Source organism: Cetorhinus maximus, chromosome 12, assembly GCF_964194155.1.
Source record: "Cetorhinus maximus chromosome 12, sCetMax3.hap1.1, whole genome shotgun sequence".
Lineage (NCBI taxonomy): Eukaryota > Metazoa > Chordata > Chondrichthyes > Lamniformes > Cetorhinidae > Cetorhinus > Cetorhinus maximus.
In genome coordinates, this window is record NC_135890.1 from 121,888,398 (window position 1) to 121,914,808 (window position 26,411).

Below are 26,411 nucleotides of genomic sequence, written 5' to 3' on the forward strand. Positions count from 1 at the left end.
AGACACAGCAGTACCCTCACAGTGCTGTTAGAAAGGAGTTCCAGGATTTTGACCCAGCGACAGTGAAGAAACAGCCATATAGTTCCAAGTCAGGATGGTGCCTGACTTGGTGAGGTGAGTTCCTTGTCATAGAGTTCCCAGCCTCTGACCCCCTCTTGTAGTCACAGTATTTATATGCTTACATTGAGTCTTCAAAAAGTACCAACTTTCTCCAGTTGAATAGCAAGACCAAAACTATAATTTTCACTACCAGCCATAAACTCACTTCAATGTTCCTGATGCCATTCCCAATACTGGCCATTCGCTCAAGCTGAACAAAACTGCGCACACCTCAGCTGTGTTCAACCCAGTTAAGCTAACACATACTCTCCATCACCAGATCCACTGAAACTTTCAGTCACACGTTGATAATTGAATACTCCAAAACTTTCCTCATTGGCACCCCCAACAAATCTCCTCCCCAATCTTCTGTTCACCCTTCGTAAATTCCAGAACAATGACCTGTCCTAAACTCAGTTTGTCCATAACGTCAATCCTCATGAATTTACAGTGGCTCCCACCACGCAATACATTTAACTGAAAATCCTTGTACTTCTTTTCAAATTCCTCCACCTCTGCAGCCTCCCAATCCGTTCCTGCAATATGTGGCCCTCCAAGTAAAGTCCATCCCCCTGCCTTCACACAATGATTGGCAGCAGAGCTTTTAGTCATCTCACCTTTATTGAACTCATTTTCAACATGGAATAATCACTAACCCCAGCCTTCGGCCTGACTTATTATTCCATCCTAATGTGTATTAGGATGTTTGTACGTTATCCAATACAAGATTGCGTTGCAGCCAAATTTGCAATTATATCAAACTAGAAGAGGCAGTGGATTCAGAAGAGATAGCTCAGAAATCAGAAAATGAGTTGAACAAAGTACTCGTTATCTATCGCCTGGGTCCAACTATTTCATCAATGACCTTTCCTCCGTCATATCAGAAGTGGGACTATTCACTGATTGCAGTGTTCGTTCCATTCCTAATTCCTTACATAATGAAGCAATCCATGCCCACATAGATGCTGATAAGTGGCAAGTAACATTCATGCCACACAAATGCCAGGCAATGACCATCTCCAAGGGTGTCTAACCTCCTCTCCTTGACACTCACAATGCCATTACCATGTGCCAAATCCCCCAACATCCTGGGGGTGTCCACTGACTAGAAACACAGCTGGGCCAGCCACATAAATGTCATGGCTATAACAGGTCAGAGATTGGACATTCTGTAACAAGTAGTTCATCCCTTGGTCTCCCAAAACCTTTCCACCATCTACAAAGCAGAAGTCAAGGGTATGATGGAATGCTCCCCACTTGCCTAGATAAATCTAACTGTGAAAGCACAGACTCAGCGCCATCCAATCCATGCATTTAAACATCCAATCCCTCCACCACCAGCATATCATAGCTGCATGTTCACCAGGTACAGAATGCACTACAGCAACTCACCAAGGCTTCTTATGCATCACCTGAAGCCGCAATCACCTAGAAAGACAAGTGTAGCAGATGCAGGGGAACATCGCCTCAATTGCCCTTCCAAGTCACACACCATCCTGACTTGAACAGATATCATTTCTTCATTGTGGCTGGGTAAAAATCCTGGGACTCCTTACGCAACAGTAGTATAAAGTACCTTCACAACACAGACCCCATCACCACCTTCGCAAGGGTTGCTAGGGTCGGTGTTAAATGCTGAACTTCTCAGTGATATTCACATCTCTGAGAATGAACACAATAAAAAAGAATCACCTGCCAACACAAATGCAATAGGCTTACAAATGAACAAATGCCTTCAAGATATGATGGCAGAAAACTGGAAGAGGGAAAAAAATCTATTAAATTAGCATTGAGTCTAATTTCAGATATTGAATTGAACAGTCAGTCAATGCTTTTCTGCATACTTACAATCTGCAGCAGTATATTCTACTGCTGCTGCTACTGCTTCTGAGCTGTCAGATTCTTGCTGTTTTTGCACATTTTTGGCATCTGCTTGTACTCTGCGCACTAAAGCTGCAAGAGGATGATCTGGATCCATTACTTTCAGGGGCTAAAATAAAATATTAAAATAAAACGTTAATTTCAATACTCCTGTTAACTAACATTTTGGGCTACAGGTATTCCAATTTGATTCACAAATTAGTTTTGACTTTTTGTGCAGAAGTATCTGAGTCAGACAATGGACAATGCTGCACTTGGTTTAGAAGGCATTCGGTTAGTGTTATACTTCAGTTCACTTCTTAAAGTAATAGTGCAAATGACAAGAGGGGGAGAGTAACCAGAGTTCAAGAGAATTTTCGAGATCAGTATACTTCTGACCCAACAAGGAAAGAAGCATTGCTGAATCTGGATCTGGGGAATGAACTTGGTCAAGTGTCAATTGGGGGACAGCAATCACAGGATTGTAAGGTTTAGATTAGTTATGAAAAAGGACAAGGAGCAATCCAGAGCAGAAATGATTAATTGCAGGAGAGCCAACTTCAGCAAAGTGAGAAGAGAAATAGCCCAGGTAAATTGGAATCAAGGATTGGCTGGCAAAACTGCAATTGAACAATGGGCTGCCTTTAATGAGGAAATAGTTCAGGTACAATTGAGGTACATTCCCAGGAAGGAGAAAAGGTAGAACAAACAATGCTAGAGTTCCCTGGATGACAAAAGAGGCTGAGTAAGATGAAGCAGAAAAAGACTGCATCTGTCAGATGTTATGTGATAATACAAGAACCAGGCTGAATAAAGAAAATTTAAAAGGGGAAATGAAAAGAAATAAGAGAAGCAAAGAAGAGACTGGCAGGCAGTGAACAGAAAAGGGAACCCAAAGGTCTCCTTAGGCATAAAAATAGTAAAATGGTAGGAAAAGAACAGGTGGAGTTGATTAGGAGCCAAAAAGGGGATTTACGCATGGAGGCAGAGGACATGGAAACTACTGGAAGCAATTCTGAGGGACAGAATTAATCTCCACTTGGAGAGGCAAGGATTAATCAAGGACAGTCAGCATGGTTTTGTTAAGGGGAGGTCATGTCTGACCAATTTGATTGAATTTTTCAAAGAGGTGACCAGGCGTGTAGATGAGGGCAATGCATTTGACATAGCTTACTTGGACTTCAGAAAGGCTTTTGATAAGGTCCTGCGTGGGAGACTGATAATGAAGGTTAAGAGCCCATGGGATCCATGGCAATTTGGCAAATTGGATCCAGAATTGGTTGAATGGCAGGAAGCAGAGGGTGATGGTCGAGGGGTGTTTCTGTGACTGGATGCCTGTGTCCAGAGGGGTTCCACAGGGATCGGTGTTGGTTCCCTTGCTGTTTGTGGTTTAGACTTGAATGTAAGAGGGTTGATCAGTAAGTTCGTGGATGACGCGAAAATTGTTGGGGTGGTAAATGGTGAGGAGGATAGCCTTAGATTACAGGAGGATATAGACGGGCTGGTCAGATGGGCTGATCAGTGGCAAATAGAATTCAATCCGGATAAGTGTGAGGTGATGTACTTGAGCAGGACAAAAAAGGTGCGGGAATACACGATGAATGGTAGGACCCTGGGAAGTACCGAGGATCTGAGGGACCTTGGTGTGCATGTCCACCGGTCCCTTAAGGTAGCGGGACAGGTAGATAAAGTGGTTAAGAAGGCATATGGGATACTTGCCTTTATTAGCTGAGGCACAGAATTTAAGAGCAGGGAGGTTATGCTGGAACTGTATAAAACACTGGTTAGGCCACAGCTAGAGTATTGCGTGCAGTTCTGGAATCCGCATTATAGGAAGGATGTGATTGCACTGGAGAATGCAGAGGAGGTTTACCAGGATGTTGTCTGTGCTGGAGAGTTTTAGTTATGAGGAGAGATCGGATAGACTGGGGTTATTTTCCCTGGAGCAGAGGAGATTGAAGGGGGACATGATTGAGGTGTATAAAATTATGAGGGGCATAGATAGGGTAGACAGGAAGGAACTTTTCCCCTTGATGGAAGGATCAATAACCAGAGGGCATAGGTTTAAGGTAAGGGGCAGGAGGTTTAGAGGGGGTGTGAGGAAGAATTTTTTCACCCAGAGGGTGGTGGGAATCTGGAACTCACTGCCTGAAAGGTAGAGGCAGAAACCCTCATAACATTTAAGGAGTATTTGAATGTGCACTTGCGATGCCATGGCATGCAAGGCTATGGGCCTAGTGCTGGAAAATGGGATTAGAATAGTTAGGTACTTGTTTGAGTGGCACAGACTCGATGGGCCAAAGGGCCATTTTCTGTGCTGTAGACCTCTGTGACTCTATGATCGAGATACTAAATGAATACTTTGCATCTTGTGTCCAACAGGTCAATGTGATGCATATAGTGTGTGGGTGAAGAAAGTTAGCATACTTTCCACTTTTGCGTGTTAGTTTACATCTCATTTTCAGCCAGCACCACTTCCTCCCCTATGGCACCTTTCCATGCAAGTGCAGGAGATACAACAGCTGTCCTTTCACCTCCCTTCTCACCAGCTAAAGCCCCAAATAGTCCTTCCAAATGAAACAGCGATTTGCTTGTACATCCTTCAATTATATTATATTATATTATATTATATTCACTGTTCATGATGTGGTCTCCTCTACACTGGGGAGGCCAAACATCGACTGGGAACTGCTTTGTAGAACATCTCCCCAAGCATGGCCTTAAGCTTCCGGTTACTTTTCATTTTAATTCTCCACCTGGCTCCCATGGTGACCTTGCTGTTTATGGCCTGCTACAGTGTTCCAGTGAAGCTGAATGCAAGCTCCAAGGGACAGTACCTTATCTTTTGACTTGGCACTCTGCAGCCTTCTGAATTCAACATCAAGTTCAACAACTTTAGATCATAACCTGAAATAAAGACAGAAAATGCTGGAAAAACTCAGCAGGTCTAGCAGCATCTGTGGAGAGAGAAACAGAGTTAATGTTTTGAGTCCGTATGACTCTTCAAGTTATATGGACTGAAAACGTTAACTCTGTTTCTCTCTCCACAAGTGCTGCTAGATCTGTTGAGGTTTTCCAGCATTTTCTATTTTTATTTCAGATTTCCAGAATACGCAGTATTTTGCTTTAATTTTAGATCATAACCTCTGCCTTCATCTTGTTCTATGCAATTTTTTCTTTTTTTTTGTTTAGCTGGGTTGATCTTGTCTTGTTTCTTTCTTCATGCCCCTTCATGCTGCATTCATTTGGACACAACCTTTGTTTCTTTACTATACCCATTACCACTCTCTTTGGCTGTTGTACATTGAAATCATTTGTTATTTAATCTCTCCTGCCCTCCATCCTATCACAGGGCTTCCCTTTCATTATTTCTGCCCCCTCCCGCCTTCCACTGGCTTAAAACTCTTACATTTCTTTCTTCAGTTCTGATGAAAAGGTCATCCCAACCCGAAACGTTTCTTTCCACAGATGCTGCCTGACCTGAGTATTTCCAGCATTTTTGTTTTTATTTAAGGCTGGGAGGATGTTTGATAGAGGTGTTGAAATCATGAGCAATCTGAACAAAATAGGTAGACAGAAACTGTTCACATGGATGGAGTACACTGATTTAAGATGATTGGCAAAAGAACCAAAGGTGACTTGAGGAGTAACTTTATGCAGCATGCGGTTAGGATCTGGATTACACTGCATGAGAGTGTGGTGAAAGCTGACTTAATTGCGGCTTTTGAAAAGGAACGGGATAATTACCTGAAGAGAAAAAGTTTACAGGGTTACAAAGAAGAGAGTGGAGTGGGACTGGCTCTTGGAGAGCCGCCACACTTACAACAGGCCAGTTGGCCGCCTCCTGTGCTGCAATCATTCTATGATCCTATGAAATTCAAAATAAACCATGGGAGGAGTACAGTCATTGTTAGAAACTGAGTTTTAACCATTTTAACTTGTTGAAAGTCGAACTATACATTGAATTTAAATAAAGCCACTGTAACATCAGGTCTAGTGGACACTCACCCTAGTCAGTTCTTCCAATCTGGAATTACTTTTAGAAGCAAAAAGACTGGGATGGAGGTAACAGCCATCATTGTCATCATCATCATCTTCACCCGATTCTGTTACAGATTCTGTTAACAAAATTAAAATGTGCTTCACTGGTGATATCCAAAGTCACAAGTTTTTCCTCCTTATATAAATGTTAATGGCAAAACAGCAGTTATATAATATTCTGGAGTAACACAATCTTAAAGATCCAACATTGGCAAGAAAATTGCACTATTTCACAAATAATTTAAATTATATCATAGTGGGGGCCCTTCCCATCTATCAACATTCAACACTTATCAAACACATAAAATCCAAATATAACAGGTTCATTACATTTCCTTATTCGTGTTTTATAATTTTCTCAAAAGAATTTGATTAGGCCAGCACAATCTGCCCTTTCAAAATCCTTGTCCATCTCGAATTAGCCCATACCTTACTAAATATACACTAATGCTGTCCTGTCTTTATGGTCCCTAGTAGTTTTCCCAGCAACATGAGGATAACGCAACTGTAACCGCCCGGTTTATTCACTTCACTTTTTAAAAAGAAATAATAGGATATAACAGTCAGCACCTGCACCTCTTGATATAATCTCCATTTGGAAAATATTATGGAACATTATGATCAGTGGCTCTACCACTAAGTTATCAATCCTCAGTATTTTTTTAATTCGTTCATGGGATGTGGACGTCACTAACGAGGCTAATTTATTGCCAATCCCTATATGCCCTTAAAAAAGGTGCTGCTGAATCACATTCTTGAACTGTTGCAGTCCATGTGGTGAAGTGCTGTTTAGAGGGCGAGTTCCAGCGATTATGGAGGAACAGCCAATATATTCCCAAGTCAGGATTGGTGTGTTGCTTTGAGGGAAAGTTGGAGATGTGGTGTTCCCATTAAGCCACTACCCTTGTCTTTCTAGATGACAGAGGTCGCAGATTTGGAAGGTATTGTCGAAGAAGCCTTGGCGAATTGCTGCAATGCATCAGGCAGGTGGTGCACAGTCCCAGCTTGGTGATTTAGCAATTTCAAGTCTAAATGGACTCTTAATTCACATAAATAAATGCCATATTAATCCCCTCTCCTTCTTCACTCCCACTGAAAATTATACTTATTTCCCAAGCAATATCTTATAATTTCACAGAGCAGAAACTTTATCAAATTGCAGAATTCCATATGGAATCAGTAAAAGAATAGTGATCAGAAATAATTTAACTTACTCCTTTTCTCTTCAAATCTTTTTTCTGTCTGAACAACATATTTTCCATCTTTCATGGTTTTGAGAATGTGCTTATAGTATGGATTCAGGTAGTGATCAAAACGCAGAAAATCAAATTGTGAATTCCTGGCTTGTTTAGCTTTAAGCATGATTTCAAACGGTGTGCCCTGCTTGCAGACAAATTTTGCCGTGCGCTCAATGATGGCATGCATTTTGGATGTTGCAGGCTGGAGAAAGAAATGTCAACATGTCATAATTTATATTCGTAAGACAATGGTTTTAAAAACTAGAAGATCTGAATAAAATATTCTGCCTACACCAATGGTAGAATATCAGTTTTAATCCTGTACGCATTGATCAGTTTATTTAATACTTGAGATTCAAATTGTGACATTATAATCAGTGCGCTGGAATCTAAAAATACTGACAGGTTAATTCTTGAACACGAACTTCTGATGATTTCACAACCACAAATAGGCAAAATGAATCTGAAGAATGTGTTTTTAAGCACAAAACATTTTCTAGTAAGTGTGCAAGTCAGTTTTTTCTACATTTGCATTCAAATGCACAGATTAGGTGGTTGTCCTCATTATTTCTTCTTTTTGTAACGATTGAAAACAAAACTGAAGGTTGGTGATATCCCACCATGATCAAACTTGAATAGTTTGCCCGAATGCACGACTGATGCACCATCTTTATGTAAAATACATTTTGTACACACTCACACACCCCCACTGTTTTACTGTTGTGAATCTCTCAGGATGCTCTGGTTTTATTGAAAGACTAAAGCTTTCTGTCATAAATGCAAGCTGCAATCTATTTCCTCAACAGTTACAAATTTCTCTGTATACTAAGGTGAAGGCAAAAACAAATTTGCTGCCAAAGTTTTAAAAATCTTCTGAAACTATTCACATGCCTTTTCTAGTGCTCCCCCCACCACCCCAATCTCCTCCTGTAACTATCTTTCTTTCCTCATTTATTCATTTTTTTTCTTTAAAAAGATACTGGCATGGGCAGAAGAGCTGAATGCCAGGGGACAGATAAGAATAGACTAGACATAAAGGTGACATTTGAGTGTGGCACCAAGGGGTCCAAACAAAACTGAAGCCAGTGGTGTTCGAAGAAGAAAGCCCTTCAATGGTTGGTCATACAAGGGAAGATGCTTGAGATTGTTAAAGACTAGACAACTCAGGCCAAGGACATCATTGCCAGATGTCTCCCCAGCCCAAGCATCTTCAGCCGCCTCTTCACTGACCTGTCAGTCAGTCACAAGGTTAGGGATGAAGCTGTTAGTTAACAACAGCTACTTCAACTAAGAAGCTGCCAGTGCCAGTCTACAGCTGGACACAGGTAAAATCCAGGATTGGACTGAAAAGTGGTAGACAGCATCTGTGCCCCATGAGGTGCCAGGTTACAACCAACTCAACAAGAGAACATCCAGTCACCTTCCCCTGCTCTTCAGCAGCACCAAGCAACCCTAGAGACCACCATCAACCAGCAGCTTAACTGGGCTAGCCACATCTGTATGGTTATATAAACATGCACCATCACTACAAGTTAATCTCCACATCACATCATCCCATTGTAAGCTTACACCACTGTTCTTTCAGCATCCATAGAACCATAGAAAAGTTACAGCACAGGAGGCCATTCGGCCCATCTTGTCCATGCCGCCCGAGGGCACCCAGGTGCCCTTTCTAATCCCACCTTCCTGCACCCGGCCCATAGCCCTGCAGCTTACAACACTTAAGGTGCAGATCCAGGAACTTTTTAAAAAGAGTTCACAGTTTCTGCCTCTACCACCAACTTGGGCAGCGAATTCCAGACACCCACTACCCTCTGCGTAAAAAAGTTCTTCCTCATATCCCCCCTACACCTTCTGCCACTTATCTTGAATCTATGTCCCCTGGTTCTAGAATTCTCCACCAGGGGAAACAATTTTATCCTGTCCACTCTATCTACTCCCCTCATAATTTTGTACACCTCAATCAAGTCACCTCTCATCCTTCTTTGTTCGAAGGAAAATAACCCCAACCTATCCAATCTCTCCTCGTAGCTACAATTTTCTAACCCTGGCAACATTCTTGTAAACCTCCTCTGCACTCTCTCCAGAGCTATTATGTCCTTCTTGTAATGTGGTGACCAGAACTGCACACCATACTCCAGTTGTGGCCTCACCAGTGTTTTATACAATTCCAACATTATATCCTTACTTTTATATTCTATACCTCTGCCAATGAAGGAGAGCATTCCATATGCCTTCTTTACAACCTTGTCTACTTGAACTGCTGCCTTCAGGGACCTGTGTACTTGTACGCCAAGATCTCTCACTTCATCTACCCCTCTTAGTATATTCCCATTTATTGTGTCATCCCTGTAACTGTTTGACCTCCCTAAATGTACGACCTCACACTTCTCTATGTTAAAATCCATCTGCCACTTTACCGCCCACTCTACCAACCCATCTATATCGTTTTGGAGATTATGGCTATCCTCTACACTATCCACTACTCGGCCAATCTTCGTGTCATCTGCAAATTTCCCAGTCGTGCCCCCAACGTTCACGTCCAAATCGTTAATATATAACACAAACAGCAAGGGTCCCAACACCGAGCCCTGTGGAACACCACTTAAGACAACTTTCCATTCGCAAGGGCATCCATCGACCATTACCCTTTGTTTCCTGTTACAAAGCCAACCTTTTATCCAGTTTGCCACATTACCCTGAATCCCATGGGCTTTTACTTTCCTGACCAATCTGCCATGTGGGACCTTGTCAAATGCCTTGCTAAAATCCATGTACACAACATCCACTGCACTACCTTCATCAACCCTTCTTGACACTTCCTCAAAGAATTCAATCAAATTTGTGAGGCAAGACCTTCCTTTAACAAATCCATGCTGACCATTCCTGACTAGTCCATGCCTTTGCACATGACAGTTAATCCTATCTGTCAGGATTTATTCTACTAATTTTCTCACCACCGATGTAAGACTAACTGGCCTATAATTGTTTGGCATTTCCTTTGATCCCTTTTTAAACAATGGAACTACGTTTGCATTTCTCCAGTCCTCCGGTACCTCCCCTGTATCTAGTGAAGATTGGAAAATCATCCTCAGAGCATCTGCTATCTCCTCCCTGACTTCCTTCAGCAGCCTCAGAAACAATCCATCTGGCTCTGGTGACTTATCAACCTTCAAGGATTTCAACCCTTCGAGTACTTCCTCTCTCTTTATGACTATCCCATCCAATATCTCGCAGTGTTCCTCCTGGACTACTATATCTTCATCCTCCCTTTCCTTTGTAAACACGGAGACAAAATATAATTCAAAACCCTTCCCACAGCTTCTGCATCTACACACAAGTTTCCATCTTCATCTCGGATAGGTCCCACTTTTTCCTTAACCAACCTTTTAGCATTAATGTATTGATAAAACATCTTTGGGTTATCTTTAACTTTACTTGCTAATCTTTTTTCATGCCCTCTCTTTGATTTCCTTATTTCCTTTTTTACTTCATCCCTGCACTTCCTATATATTCGTCTAGGCTATCTGCAGTGCTTAGTTCTTAGTGCCTATCGTACGCTTTCTTTTTCTGTTTGATCTTCCCCTGTATTCCTCTAGACAACCGGGGGGCGGGGGGGGTCTAGATTTAGCAGTATCACTCTTATTTTTGTTGGGGACATGTCTACTTTGTACAATTAGGATCTCGCTTTTTCGTGCTTCCCACTGGTTTTCCACTGTTTTATCCTTCAGCAGTGCTGTCCAGTCCACCTCAGCCAAGTCACTTCTCATTTCTGCAAAACTTGCCTTCCTTCAGTTCAAGACTTTTACTCCTGCCTTATCTCTGTCTATTTCCATGGTAATGCTAAATTTAATTGAATTGCGATCACTGTCCCCGATATGGTCGCCAACTGTCACTTCACCAACTTGCCCTTCTTCGTTCCCCAATACTAGGTCTAGAATTGCATCTCCTCTCGTTGGGTTTGTCACTAATTGGTTGAAAACATTTTCCTGGATACACTGCATGAATTTTTCTCCCTCAGTGCCCCTCATATTGTTTGAATCCCAGTTGATATTAGGATAGTTGAAGTCTCCTACTATTATTGCCCTCTTGTTCTTACAAGCAGAAATTTGCCTACACATTTGTTCTTCTATCTCCCTTTCACTATTTGGGGGTCTGTAGTATACTCCCAGTAGTGTGACTGCCTCTTTTTTATTTCTAAGCTCAATCCATAAAGCCTCGTTTGTTGACCCATTTAGTATATCATCCCTTCTCACAACTGGAATTGATTCTTTAACCATTAGTGCTACCCCTCCTTTTTTATCTCCTACTCTATCGTGTCTGAAGACTCTATAACCAGGGATATTAAGGTGCCAGTTTTGTCCCTCCTTTAGCCAGGTCTCCGTTATAGCAATGACATCCTGCTGCCATGTGTCTACCTGTGCCCTTAACTCATCTACCTTGTTTGTAATACTCCTTGCATTGAAGTAGAAACAGTTTAATCCCGTCAATTTCCCTTGCTGGACACTTTATAAACTTTGCTTCTCCTGTAACTCTATGTCTATCACAACGTCCCTAGCTAATGTTCTACCTCCATTTATCTGATCTGAATCTGACCCTACTCCTGGGATCCCATCCCCCTGCCACACTAGTTTAAATACTCTCCAACAGAACTAGCAAAAGCCCCCGCAAGGACATTGGTCCCAGCTCTGTCTGGGTGCAGCCCGTCCGGTTTGTACAGGTCCACCTTCCCCAGAACCGGTCCCAGTGCCTCAAGAATCTGAATCCCTCCCGGCTACACCATCTCTCCAGCCACATGTTCATTTGGTCTATTCTCTTATTCCTGCTGTCACTAGCACGTGGAACTAGGAGTAATCCTGAGATTACTACACTTGAGGTCCTGCATTTTAATTTATCGCCTAACTTCCTGTACTGAGCTTGCAGGTCCTCATCCCTTAGTTTTCCTATGTCATTGGTACCAATGTGTACCACGACCACTGGCTGTTTACCTCTCCTCCCCAGAATGCAGCCGTTCCTTGACATCCTGGACCCTGGCACCAGGGAGGCAACATACTATTCTTGATTCACGTTTGCGGCCACAGAAGCGTCTGTCTGTACCCCTAACTATTGAATCCCCTATCGCTATAGCCCTGCCAATTGTTTTCCTCCCACCCCTCTGAGCAGCAGAGCCACCCACGGTGCCATGAACTTGGCAGTTGCTGCTTTCCCCTGAGAGGCCACACACCCCCCCACCCCACCAACAGTATCAAAAGCGGTATATCTGTTAGAGAGGGGGGATGACCACAGGAGACTCCTGCACTACCTTCCTAAGTCTATTACTGTTCCTGATGGTCACCCATTCCCTTTCTGCCTGTGTAATCTTCACCTGCGGTGTGACCACCTCGCTAAACGTGCTATCCACGACTTGCTCAGCATCGCGGATGCTCCACAATGAGTCCACCCGCAACTTCAGCTCCAAAATCCGGCTAGCTAGAAGCTGCATTTGGACACACCTTCCACACACATGGTCACCAGGGACGCTGGAAGCGTCCCTCATTTCCCTAGGTCAATAACCTGGCATTTTCCACCTATCACCGTTGCTAAGGACTGTAGCAGTTCAAGCTGACCCATCACTACAATAGCAATAAATGTAGATTTTTCATAATTGCCCACATTCGAATTTTTTTTAAAAAGTGCCTCAACCACTCCCTATAGCAAAGTACTGCATGCTCCAACAACCTGCTGCATAAAGAGATTGGCAACTCAGGGTACTGTGAACAAAACAAAAATTTCACATAGCCCACACTACGTTCATTGCAAAGACCAGCATTGACCTGTTGGACCGACTGATTTGTTCCTGTGCTGTAAATTTTGAACAAAAAAAACTTTCCGGGATCTCTTTCCCTACAGCAATTCAATCTATTTACTGAAATGTGAGCTAGCTCTTGAACATGGTGCCCAGCAAGTAACTACTGATCTTCTCATTAATTTTAAATTTAGAAACCACCTTCTTTGGTAAACTTGACTAAAAAGTAACATGTTTAGTATTGTTTTGAGTTGACTTTTTAATTCTCATTGTGAGGAATCACTTCAACCATAACTGTTGTACAAAATGTAACATTTTCTGTTAATCACTTATGGAAAATTAGGCATGAAAAACTAGTTATGCCATCGATATTTATCCTCACCACTGAAGAGTTAACTACTAGTAATACTAACTCTTAGAACAGGAAACAAAATCTTAACTAATTTCAAGAGGAAATTAATAGGGCTGACGTTTACTGGTCCTGAATTTAAGATTTTTTTTTAAAGGAAAGATTCAACATCGGTTTTTGAATTAAAAGTGCTGCTAATATTACACATTTAAGTAAAATCAGATTTTGCCTTCTTAGTCAAAACCAATTTCCATCAAGTGTATCATGCCCAAACAGCAGAAACCTCAACATCAGTAACATTCCATATTTTCAATTGCCCTGATAGTTCAGTGGATAATGGACCATTTAGCATGATAATGAGCAGCAGGACAATAAAAATGACTGTCTAACTCACCATATATTAGCAATCACATGATTTTGGTTGGGGGCGGTGGTGGGCGGCAGGGAAGGAAGAATGATCATATGGGCAAGCTACTAGGAGCGGCCCAGCAGTCCTCAGATGGAGAGAGTAGGAAATTTCTACCTCCGGTGAGCAAACAAACATGCAAAACATATCCAACAACCTCAGGCAGTTTAATAGATTTAACTGCCAATAAATACCTATTCTATTCTCACAGAAATATTATGCTATGTGAAGACCCTCCTCATCAACTTTCAAGACTAAATGACAAGCTCTGAACTAGTCATATGAAATATCTAGCTATACAATGCAGGTGACAGACATAAAAATTCCTTTTGTCTGTGACATCTTTTGATTATCTGCTCCTATCACTGCTTGCTTATCCCCACAATCACCCCACCCTCAACTTCTCTCTCCCCCCACCCCCCACCTTAGACCAGCTTATATTTCATCTCTCTCCTAACTATACTCAGTTCTGCCGAAGGGTCGTGAGGACTCGAAACGTCAACTGATTTCTTCTCCACCGATGCTGCCAGACCTGCTGAGTTTTTCCAGGTAATTCTGTTTTTGTTATAAAAATTCTAGAATTGCTCTCACGTTTATGAACTTACCAACAATGAACAAGGCGTGACCGGGAAGGACTTTACCTAGATGATCTGACACACTGGAATAGTACAGAAATCTACACTGTAGTCCCTGCTTTCCCATCATCAGTCCTAAGCTGCAGGCCACTAAACAATAAATCAGAACATACTGTCCCATCGGGAACCTTTTTACTGGGAAACCCCAATATTATTGAATCTATTTCTCTGCAGACACTGTGTCAGCTGTCAAATAAACAATAGTGCTACCAGTCAGATTTTTCCACAAAACTCAAAAATACAGTTCAAAACTGTTCTGAAAAGTAAAACTATTTTTTTCCAATCGAGCGCAGTTTCCCTTAAATTATACAAGAACTTAAAATAAGGTACATGAGTAAATACAAGAGTCTCAAAATCCAATTCGCGGTCCATGAAAATGCCGCTTCTTTGATTCATAATTGGTAGATATAACATTTCTTCTTGCGAAAATGGACTTCATTTTCTCACTACAACCAAAAACATTTGACGTGAAACAATTGCAAGAAACACAAGTTACTTACAACTTCTACGTCAGAGGGGACAAGTAGCCCAGGAGGAGCAGTGTATGGCTCCTCATTCTCTTCTGCGTTATCATCACTTTCAACTGCAATTCAAAAGATAAAGAGAGAACATTATCAATGCAATACAATGTACTACAGTGATGTAGTGTTCCAAATAAAAAATGCCCCTCACCAAATACTTGAGCTTAATTCAGTTACGTTTGAAAATATCTTTCTACTTGACTGTTCTATCAGGTCACAAGCGTTCAATTAATACACCAGATTAATCCATAGTCTGAGGCAGTTAATGAAAACGTCCATTTGTTCATCTGCAATGATTAAATAGCCTTCAGAAGGGACCTTTTGACTTGAAGTACTTTTAGACATCATAAGGACAGGAAAGGTGCCAGCATACATATAGCTTCCTTCTTTCTTTCTTTACTCATTGGAATATTGGTGAAGGAATCAGAAGTTAAACTTGATACAATAGGTTGGATATATTGATTACAAATTAAGCCCATTGCAACTTGAACCTCTTTTCTAATGATAAACTGATAAAATTAGCAATTTTAGAAGCTGTTACGTTGATCCATTCACACTAATTGTATCTATACTAAGGTTATTATATACATTTCATTAATTCTGCAGGAAATTACATTATGAGTTGAAGCATTTTTCTAATAAACATGGAATCATGGAACCTTACAGTACAGGAGGCCATTCAGGCCATCATGCCAGTGCTAGAACGAATATTTGTCTTCATCTTCCCCCAGATCTTTTGCCAATGATTTTAAATCTATGACCTCAGATTATTGACTCACTCATCAAAGGAAACAATTTTTCCCTCATTTCCTCCATCAAAACCTCTCATCACCTTCAATACTCTATTTAGCCACCTCTTCCATCTCTGTTCTAAGGCAAATAGTTTTAATTTTCCCAACCTCTCCTCATGACTGAAGTCCCTCATTCCCAGTAACATCCTGGTAAATCTCCTCTGTACATCTTTCCTGAAGTGTGATGCCCAGCATTGTCCACAATGCTCCAGCTGAGACCAAACCAGTGATTTTTAAAGTTCTAGGATGATCTCTTTGCTTTTATATTATGTTCCTCTATTTATTAATCCGAGTAACCCATAGCTTTTTAATCCACCTCAATTTGTCCTGCCACCTGAGGATTTGTGCATATGAACATTAAGTTCCCTCTGCTCATCTACCTTCCATAATCGTTCCACTTATAATAATTTACTGTCTTTCCAAGTTAGCCCTCCCAAAGTGCCTCACTTCACATTTCTCCACATTGAACTCCAACTGCTGTGCACCATCCTGTTTAGGTCATTCTGGAGCTGATAACCATCCTCATCACTATCTACCACTTTGCCAAGTTTCATTTCACCTGCAAACTTTATAAGCTGCTCCCCACGCCCGAGACTAGGTGAAAATGCAGGAAGTATTGTCCCCCAAAACTGATCCTTGAGGAACATCACAGCAAAGCACCTCACAGCCTGAAAAACATTCACCGCCACCCTCTGCTTCCTTAACCATACCACCACTTTCCCCTTAATTTCATGTGGCTCCCATCTTAATAAGCCTTTGTGGCACTGTCGAATGTCTTCCAAATGTCTATACATACACACATCTACTGCACAATCTTGATCAACCTTCTGTTTCCTCAAAGAATTTAATCAAGTTAATCAGAAAATTTTTCAAACAAATCCATCCTTCTTATCCTTGATTAACAAAGGCCTTTCTAAATGAAAGCTTATTTTTGGCATTGATTGCTGGTAGTTTGGGTGAGGGAGTGTTGATCTCTTTGTAAAAATCTTATTATTGTTTATATTTAGCATTTATCTGAAATTTATTATCTAAATTTCCCATCTAAATTCTAAATTTCCCAGCCTTAAGCAGGGTTTCGGGACTCTATTGGAAGAGCAGCTGAAGATAGCTAACTAAGGAAAGCAGCTTAGAACAGTTTTTCTGTAACTGGGATCAACAAACTCTTTAGTTTGAGAAGGGTACAAACTGGTGGTAAGGTTAAAATATATGAAAAAAAAGGAAAATAATTAATCGAATAAAATAATTTAAGTAGTTAATAAAGGCACATTAAGGATGGCAGGACAGACGATGTGTCACAGCTGCAGCATTTTGGAGCTTCGGGATGACAGTGAGATCCAGAGCAAACATGTCTGCAGTAAGCTTTTGCGGCTCGAAGAGCTTCAGCTCAGAGTCAATGAACTGGAAGCTGAGCTGCAGACACAGCAACACATCAGGGAAGGGGGAAAGCTACCTAGATACTTTGTACCAGGAGGCAGTCACACCTCTTAGGACGGGGTCTTCTGATTTGGTCAGTGGTCAGGGACAGAAGGGTGTGACTGCGGGTGAGGCAGGTAAGGGGACCCAGAGGGCAGGAGACTCAGCCTTTGCTTTTGTCCAGCAGGTGCGAGGTTCCTTCAGCTTGTTTGGATGAGAGTTGGGGGGGGTTCAGAACGGATGAGCTGACCAACCATAGCACCGTGGTACAGCCTAAACTTTAGATTCAGTCTGAAAACATCAAGTATATCCTTTCTACATAGAACTGTAATATCATCCTTAGTCAATACTGCCACGCATCTTATTTCTTTTCTCTTCTCTATCATTTCTTATTACTTTGTAGCTAGGAATATTAAGAGCCCATTCCTCGCCTTGTTATTGCAATCATGTCATAATCCCATATGGCAATTTGGGCCTGTGGCTCACTAAACTTAGATAGACTACGTACCGATGTACGTGGAATTTATTACCTCTTTTCTCTTTTAGCTATTTTCCATGATCTGGACTTTGCAATTTTTGGGATATTTTTAAACTTTACTGCTTTTTTTTTTTGCTCCTTTCTACCATTTTCTAGTTTTCCAAAGCTGTTTCCATTATTGTGATGGGGCACCAGTTCAGCAACTCATTTCCCTCCATTTTCACTAGACAAGCTTCAACTCATAAGATAAAAGCAAAATACTGCAGATGCTGGAAATCTGAAACAAAACTGGAAATGCTGGAAAAGCTCAGCAGGTCTAGCAGCATCTGTGGAGAAAAAAATTAGAATTAACGTTTCGAGTCTGTATGACCCTTCTTCAGAGCTAAGGGGAAATTAAATTTATACTGTTTAAGGAGGGGTGGAGCAGATGAAGCTGGATAGAAGGCCAGTGATAGGTGGGGGACAAAGGAGAAAATGACAAAGATGCCATGGACAAAAGGATAAAGGGAGTGTTAATGGTAGAGGTACTGGCTAAAAAACGGTGCTGATAATGACATTAAGGTAAGGAAGCAGAATGTGATAATAGCAGAACAAGGGTAAGCACTGTGTGGAAGAGCAACATGGAACAAGTAATAGATAGCCCTTTTGGGGGGGGTGGGGGGGAAAGGATAGAAAACAGGATAAAAGGGGGATAAAAAAGGATAAAACAATGAATAAATGAATAAGAATAAATAAAAACAAGTGGATAAAAAATAAAAATGTAGAAAAAAGGGATTAAAAAGGGGTTGAGGGCAGGAGAGTTCATGGTCTGAAGTTGTTGAACTCAGGTGTTAAATCAGGAAAGATATAAAGTGCCTAATCAGAAGATGAGGTGCTGTTCCTCCAGTTTGCGTTGAGCTTCACTGGAACATTGCAGCAGGCCAAGGACAGACATGTGGGCATGAGAACAGGGTGGTGCACTGAAATGGCAAGCGACAGGGAGGTCTGGGTCATGTTTGCGGACAGACCGAAGGTGTTCTGCAAAGCGGTCACCCAGTCTGCGTTTGGTCTCTCCAATATAGAGGAAACCACATTGGGAGCAGCAAATGCAGTAGATTAAATTGAAAGAGGTACAAGTGAAGCGCTGCTTCAGTGTCTGGCCCCTGGACAGAAAGAAGGGAGGTGGTAAAAGGGCAGGTGTTGCACCTTCTGTGATTGCATGGAAAGGTATCGTGGGAAGGGAATGAGGCTTTGGGGGTGACGGAGGAGTGGACCAGGGTGTCCCGGAGGGAACGGTCCCTACAGAATGCTGAGGGGGTGAGGGGAAGATGTGTTTGGTGGTGGCATTATGCTGGAGTTGGGAGAAATGGCAGAAGATGATCCTTTGAATGCGGAGGCTGGTGGGTGAAAAGTGAGTACAAGGGGGACCCTATCATGGTTCTGAGAGGAAGGGGAAGGTGTGAGGGCAGAGCCGCGGGAGATGGGTCAGACACAGTGGAGGACCCTGTCAGCTACAGTGGGAGGGAAACCTCAGTTAAAGGAAGGAAGAAAGACATGTCAGAAGCACCGTTTTGGAAAGTGGCATCATCAGAACAGATGCGGCAGAGGCGAAGGAACTGAGAATGAGATGGAGTCTTTACTGGAAGCAGGGTGTGAGGAGCTGTAGTCGAGGTAGCTGTGGGAGTCAATAATGAATATTGGTGGACAGTCTATCACCAGAAATGGAGACAGAGAGCTCAAGAAAGGGAAGGGAAGTGTCGGATACGGACCATGTGAAGGTGATAGGGGGGTGGAAATTGGAAGCAAAATTGATCAATTTTTCCAGGTCCAGACGAGAGCATGAAACGGCACCGAAACAGTTATCGATGTACCGAAAAAAAAAGCGTTTTGCGAGGGGGCCTGAGTAGGACTGGAACAAGGAATGTTCCACATAACCCATAAAGAGACAGGCATAACTAGGGCCCATGCGGGTACCCATAGCCATACCTTTTATTTGGAGGAAGTGAGACAAGTTTAAGGAGAACTTGTTCAGTGAGAGAACAATGTTCAGCCAGACGGAGGACAGTGGTGATGGATGGTGATTGTTCGGGCCGCTGTTCAAGGAAGAAGCGGAGCGCCTCAGACCACCCTGGTGGGGGATGGAAGTGTAGAGGTATTGGACGTCCATGGTGAGGAAGATGGTAAGGGCCAGGGAACTGGAAATTGTTGATATGATGTAGGGAATCAGATTGCGGATGCAGGTGGGAAGAGACTGGACAAGGGGAGAGAGAATGGAGTCAAGGTAGGAAGAAATGAGTTCTGTGGGGGAGAACAGGCTGACACGGGACAGTCCTGTTTGAGGATTTTGGGAAGGAAATAGAAGCGGGCTGTCCGGGGTTGGGAGACTGAGGTTGGAAGTTATGGAAGGAATATCTCTAGAGATCAGGTCAGTGATAGTCCTGGAAACAATGGCTTGATGTTTGGTGATGGAGTCATGGTCCAGGGGAGGTAGGAAGAAGTGTTTGAGAGTTGACGCTCAGACTCTGCGAGGTAGAGTTCAGTACGCCAGACAACAATAGCACCAAAAACAGAATCACCTGGAAAAACTCAGCAGGTCTGGCAGCATCGGCGGAGAAGAAAAGAGTTGACGTTTCGAGTCGAGACCCTTCTAGGGTCGTGAGAACTCGAAACGTCAACTCTTTTCTTCTCCGCCGATGCTGCCAGACCTGCTGAGTTTTTCCAGGTAATTCTGTTTTTGTTTTGTTTTGGATTTCCAGCATCCGCAGTAGTTTTTTGTTTTTATAACAATAGCACCACCCTTGTCAGCAGGTTTGATAACAAAGTCAGGGTTGGATCTAAGAGAACGGAGTGTATCAAGTTCAAGAGGAGAGAGGTTAGAGTGGGTGAGTAGAAATTGATGCGGCCGATGTCACGCCGACAATTCTCAATGAAAAGATCAAGAGCAGGTAAGAGGCCAGAGGGGTCCAGGAGGAGGGAGAATACTGGAGGCGGGTGAAAGGATCCATTAAACGGGGGGAGGACTCCTGCCCAAAGTGAGCACGGAGACGAAGGCAGCAGGAGAGTTCAGCATTGTGCCGAGCCCAAAATTCTTTGAGGTGAGGACGTAAGGGTATGAAACTGAGTCCTTTGCTGAGTACTGAACATTCAGCAGAGAAGGAAAGGTCAGAGCGTATGGCGAACACACGGCAAGGGCTGGGATTAGAAGACGAGGTGCGGTCAGAGGGACGGGAAGGGGTGGAGGGTTCTTGGAGCTTGCGTACCTTAGCACCTGAAAGGAAGAGAAAAAGTTTCTTGTTAAGGCGTCGGATGAGACAAAGGAGAAAATGAAACTGGGGACAAGGGCAGCTTTGAGGTAGGGTGAGTCGGTGCCGCTGGAAGGAGAGGTCGAGTGCGTTCATATGGCGGTGCATGGCACGGAGTGTGGATCTCAGAATGCAGTGAGAACAGCAGTCCATGGAACGTTATGTCCTAGAGATATACCTGTAATCCTGGGTGGATTCAAAACATGAGGGATGGAACTTCAGTTGGAATCCACATGGGGTAAGTCAGAGACAATCGCGGAGGAAGGAAATATGGCTGTGAAAGAGAGTTTTGGTAAACAACTTGTCAAACACCAGGAGGTAAATGGAAAGCAATGAAGATGACAGGGCAAAAGAGACAAACGGAAATCTTGTCAGAGAGAAGAGCAGTACTTCTTCAAAATAGGCGTTCCTGGAAGAGAAGTGGCAGTGAACTAAACACTAAGATAAAAGCAAAATGCTGTGTTACTTGTTACGTGTTCCATGTTGTTCTTTCAGTGTTTACCCTTGTTCTGCTATTATCGCATTCTGCTTTCTTACCTTAATGCCACTATCGGCACCATTTATAGCCCTTATCACTACCATTAACACTCCCTTTGTCCATGACATCTTTGTCAATCTCTCCTTTGTCCCCACCTACTGCTGGCCTTCTATCCAGCTTCACCTGCTCCATCCCCTTAAATAGTATAAATTTCATCACATTTCTACTTCTCCTTAGCTCTGAAGAAGGGTCATACAGTCTCGAAACATTAACTCTGATTCTTTCTCCACAGATGCTGCTGGACCTGCTGAGTTTTCCCAACATTTTGTGTTTTTGTTCAAGCTTCAACTCATTTAGTAAACTAGCAATGAATCATTCTGGTTACCAGAAATGTGGATATACAATTATTTTGGTAGGAATTCTCAGGAAAGAATCCATTGACAAAAACCACAAAGCTTAGGTGCAGTATGGAAAGAGCCAACACTCAAAAGACTCATAGTTATGCTCGTATTCATTTGCAGTTATTGATAAACAAATAGTTACATAGGTTTATCAAGTTTATTAATTGTTTTATATACTTTAATAAATGTCAAGGCCAAACTTCAGATCTATATTTATAATTAAATGAAGAGCGAAAAGCTTTCTGAAACCAATTGGAGATTAGAAATGTTTTAGGGCCAATTGCTATATAGTGTCTAGAAAAGAATTATTATCCTGACAAAACAAACAAAAATCCCATATTTACCATCCGTTTTGCTGAGTTCTTCCTCTTCTGTTGGTTGTGATGGATCATAATAATCACTGTTATAAGCAAATCCAACTGCACTATAGATGCCATCCTCTGCTAAAGCCTCATTCAGACGTCTATATTCTTCCTCTTAAAAGGCAGAGGTTTGTGGAGGAAAAATATATTAGACTTAAGAAGCAAACTACTTTAAAATCCAACATGTTTATAAAGCTAAAGAGTTAAAATTTGACATTCAACAGCAGCAGTAGAGTAAATCATTGATAAGATTTAAAATACAATTGTCATCAATTTTAACGAGAACTTTGAAAAAGCCTCATAACATAATCAGCAGAGAAATCAGCTTTCCCATTGATGAGAAAGACAAAACAGAATTCTTAGTTTCCATTCTGCCCTAAGTTGCGAACAATTCTCTTTTGCAGGCTAATTTAACTACTCCTGAGATCCTTTTTGACAAGGAAGGATTCCTTTTCCAATCCCCAGGATACTGTCAAATAAGGAATATCAAAAAAAATGAGTGCATGGTCAAATTACAGGAAGTTGTAAATATTTGCAGAAATTCACATGAATTTGGTTGAAAGGTAAAGTTGTTTTGCAAAAAGTACCTTGCCTTGCCTCCTCCTCAAGCAAGTCCGTATGCAAGGCTAAATACCTCTCTTCATCGCAAAGAGCATCAATCCTCGCCTCTTCTTCCGATAACTGATAATCTCTGTTCCAAGTGTACTCAGCATCGCATTCTGAGAGGTCATGTAAGTGACCCCGACAATCATACCTGCAAGGTGAAGACATTGGTCAATATAACAAAAAAAATACACGACTGGCCAGATCACATACTTACCACACTAGGTAACCTGAAAGTGATATTTAAAGAAACAAGCAACAATAACATTACAAACAATATAAAGTATGAAAATGAAATAGCTTAGTATATCGTATGTTTAAATTTAAACATTTAACTGTCTCTATAAGATGGTAGAAAGTACACTGAGAAAAGTTAACCCTGTTCCTCACCACAATATTGAACAGTTAACAAAACGGAAAACGAACACCCGGTTTGCCAAGTACTGACACTGTTTTAAAAAAGAATCTTACCGTGCATGTTTCAGTCAATCACTCGCACTGCTATCTGTCAAAGACACTCCTGCTTGACAACATTTCATCTGCAAAAAGCAGTTTTAAACAGGCGCACAAACCCCGAGGACATAAATACCTATCAGCAAGAACCAAAAGGGCCGTAAATGTCCTCGCTTCACCATGCTCTGCGTTTTCCTGGAGGAGGAGGTGGAGGAGAGTGAGAGCTCTTCGTCAACCGGAGGCCCGTCGCTTGGAGGCAAAATCATGACTAGGACTGATTTTTTTTCCTAGCCATTTTACTACCTGGCAAATTCACTGGGGAGAGAAGCTCTGGATTACGTGATAGAGAGAGACATTTATATATGTATATAGATATAAAATTATATAAACATACATAGAGATTGCATAGGATGTACAGCACAGTAACCAGCCATTCAGCCCAGCTAGTCCGTTTATATAAATATATGCACACAGAAAGAGCAGGGAAAAGTTAGGGAGAATAAACAAGAGACTGCATGCAACTTACTCTAACAGCTAATGGTCCCTAAATGCCAGCGATATATATTTTAAAAAGTAAAGACTTGCGTATATATAGCGCCTTTCACTACTACAGGACGTCCAAAAGCACTCTACTCCCAATCAAGTACTTTGAAATGTAGTCACTGTTGTAATTTAGGAAATGCAGCAGCCAATTTGCACACAGCAAGGTTCCACAAACGTGATAACAACCAAATAATCTGCTTTTTAGTGATGTCCATTGAAGGATAAATATTGGCCGGGACATCTGGCAGAACTGTCCTCCCAAATAGTGGCCATGGGATCCTTTGCATCCACCGCGGCAGAGGAGACAGGGCCTCTGTCTTAGCATCTCAGCCGAGAGGCAGCGCCTCCGACAGTGCAGCACCCCCTCGGTACCACACCAGGAGCGTCAGCCCGGTATTGTCGCCTTCAAAGCGTCTGGAGCGGGCCGTGAACCCGAACCCCCAACCTCCTGACTCAGAGGCAAGGGTGACCCACTCAGCCACAAGCCAAACCTGACCTGAAAACTAAGATTAAGATTAAGATAAAGATAAGGACCCCCCTCCCCCTCCCCTTCCCCTCAGGGTCCCAGAAATCCAATGTTTGTGTTGCTCACGTTGACATGCCTTACATGATTAAAGCTTATACTGCTAAAGGAAGAGAAACAGAGTGTATTTCTTTGAGATGGGGAGGGGGTTAGAGAAATAGAGAAGGGGGGGGGGGGGGGGGGGATAGAGAGTGTGTGAGTGGGTAAACCGACCTATCGATGAGGAGGGCCGGGTCTCCCATCCAGGGGATGAGGTGCTTGCCTTGCTCGTGGAACTGGGCCTTGTCATCCTCCCGGAACAGTTTACAGGCGTAGCCAAAAACCAGCAGCTCCACCACCTTCTTCTTCTCCTCCTCCTTCTGCTGCTTCTTCTTCCTGTGGTTGGGGAAGGTGTAGGCCCGAGCCTGGGCCATGGTTTCGCTGGCGTGAACCCCCTCCCCCTCTTCTTCCTCCTCCACCACCTCCTCCTCCTCTTCCACCACCACCACCTCCTGGCGGAGCCGCTGCTCCTCCCGCCTCGGCACAAAATGGCGGCCGCTCCGCTCGCACAAACCTCAGCCCCGCGCCGCACATTCGCCGGCTTCGCCCTAACCTCCCGTTTTACCGCCCGGGCAAAAAAAAACGGCAACCCGCACGGCCCGACCGCCAATAATCCCCTTTATTTAAACTGCCCCGTCGTTTTCCTCGACGAGCGCAGGCGCGCCGCGTGTCGAATCTGCGGGTTGCGTGTCATCCTCCCTCTCTTCCCCTTCCCCTCCCCCTACCCATCAACAAATCCTGCAGGTGCTGCAAAGCTGAAATAAAATCAGGGCTAAGGAGCCTCTCCAGAGAGAGTGAGAAACAAAGGAATTATGGGGGCAGGAGTAGGCCATTCAGCCCCTCTAGCCTGCTCCACCATTCAATAAGATCAAGGTTGACCTGATTATGGCCTCCACGCCGCTTTCCTTCCCAACCCGTTAACCTTTGACTCCCTTGTTCATCAAGAGTCTATCTATGGTGTTGCCTCCAGCACCCTCTCTGGGGAAAGAGAGAAGAAAAGAATCCTCTCCATCTCCTTCTTAAATGGAAGACCCCTTGCTTTTTTTAAACTGCGTCCCCGAGCTCTAGCCTCCCGAGCGCGTAACACACATGACAGGTTTTCAGCAGAGCTTCTCCGCGTGAATCGGAGTTCACTTTCACGTTAGCCTCTCTTAGCAGCTGCTGCTGTTGCTGCAGCAAAAAAATGCATTTGCATAGCACCTCTCACAACTGCAAGAGCTTTACGGCCACTAAAGGACTTTTTGAAGTGGTAGTCGCTGCTCTAGCGTCATAGGGCGGGATTTTTCCGTCGGTGAGCTGGGGCCCGCTGGAGGACATCGGGGGTCACCCCCACCCCATTTAGATATTCAGGAATGCGGGGGGGCTCAGCGAAATCAGCTGTCCGCCCGCCGACCTGTCAATGGCCAATTGAGGCCATTGACAGGATAATTAAGGTAATTAAAGGCCCTGCCCGTCCAACCTTAAGGCTGGCGGACAGGCCAGGAGCCCTGGCGGGCTTCTGAAAAAAACATGAAACCTCATCCACCGGCGGGATGAGGTTTCATATCGGTTTTTAAAAACTTTAATAAATTTTCTGTGATATTTACTAACATGTCCCATCTCATGTGACATTGTCACATGAGGGGGACATGTTAATAAATTTTTTATTTTTCTATTTTTAAAGTTTCAAACACTGTCAGTGATCTCCCTGAGGCTGCACTTAGCCTCAGGGAGATGTGTGCTCTTTCACATGCATGCGCGAAAGAGCGCACTCTGACAGTTGGGAATCCCTCCACCCCCCCGCACAGGAAGTGCATAGCACTTCCCATCGGATGGCCTGCTGGGTGGGCCTTAATTGGCCCGCCCACTTAAAATGGCGGGGGGGCCCGTTTCGGCGGCAGCGATTGGCTGCCCGCCCGCCGCCAAGCCAGTGGGGCCCGCCTGCCCATGAAGGGCAAAATTCTGCCCATAGACTTATAGCATAGAATGAAGCAATTTGGCCCACTGAGTCCTTGACAATCCTCTGTTGTGGGAAAGAGGGGGTTTCTTTTCATGGGACGCTGGCACCAGTTCCGGGCAGGGAGGAGCTGTCCCGATGGCGTGTGCTCCACCTGAACCAGCATGGGACCCATG

The 26,411-nt window shown here is 43.2% G+C and overlaps 1 protein-coding gene across 7 annotated transcripts in view; it reads right to left on the bottom strand.

Annotated features, from left to right (window-relative positions):
- sfswap (splicing factor SWAP) overlaps positions 1-24,700 on the bottom strand; it is a 108,167-nt gene extending 83,467 nt beyond the window's left edge. For 4 of the 7 annotated variants that reach the window (XM_078554551.1, XM_078554553.1, XM_078554550.1 and 1 more), the window contains exons 1-7: positions 24,474-24,700; positions 22,726-22,892; positions 22,121-22,252; positions 14,914-14,996; positions 7,215-7,440; positions 5,968-6,077; positions 1,948-2,089 (exon numbers count right to left, since the gene is read on the bottom strand). In XM_078554551.1, coding sequence (XP_078410677.1) covers positions 1,948-2,089; positions 5,968-6,077; positions 7,215-7,440; positions 14,914-14,996; positions 22,121-22,252; positions 22,726-22,892; positions 24,474-24,673 — 1,060 coding nt within the window. In that variant the 5' untranslated portion in view covers positions 24,674-24,700. Of the gene's footprint in view, positions 1-1,947; positions 2,090-5,967; positions 6,078-7,214; positions 7,441-14,913; positions 14,997-22,120; positions 22,253-22,725; positions 22,893-23,212; positions 23,571-24,473 lie in introns of those variants that run through there. The other 3 variants (XM_078554555.1, XM_078554557.1, XM_078554556.1) reach the window with 3 other exon arrangements.
- Positions 24,701-26,411: the final 1,711 nt, after the last annotated feature.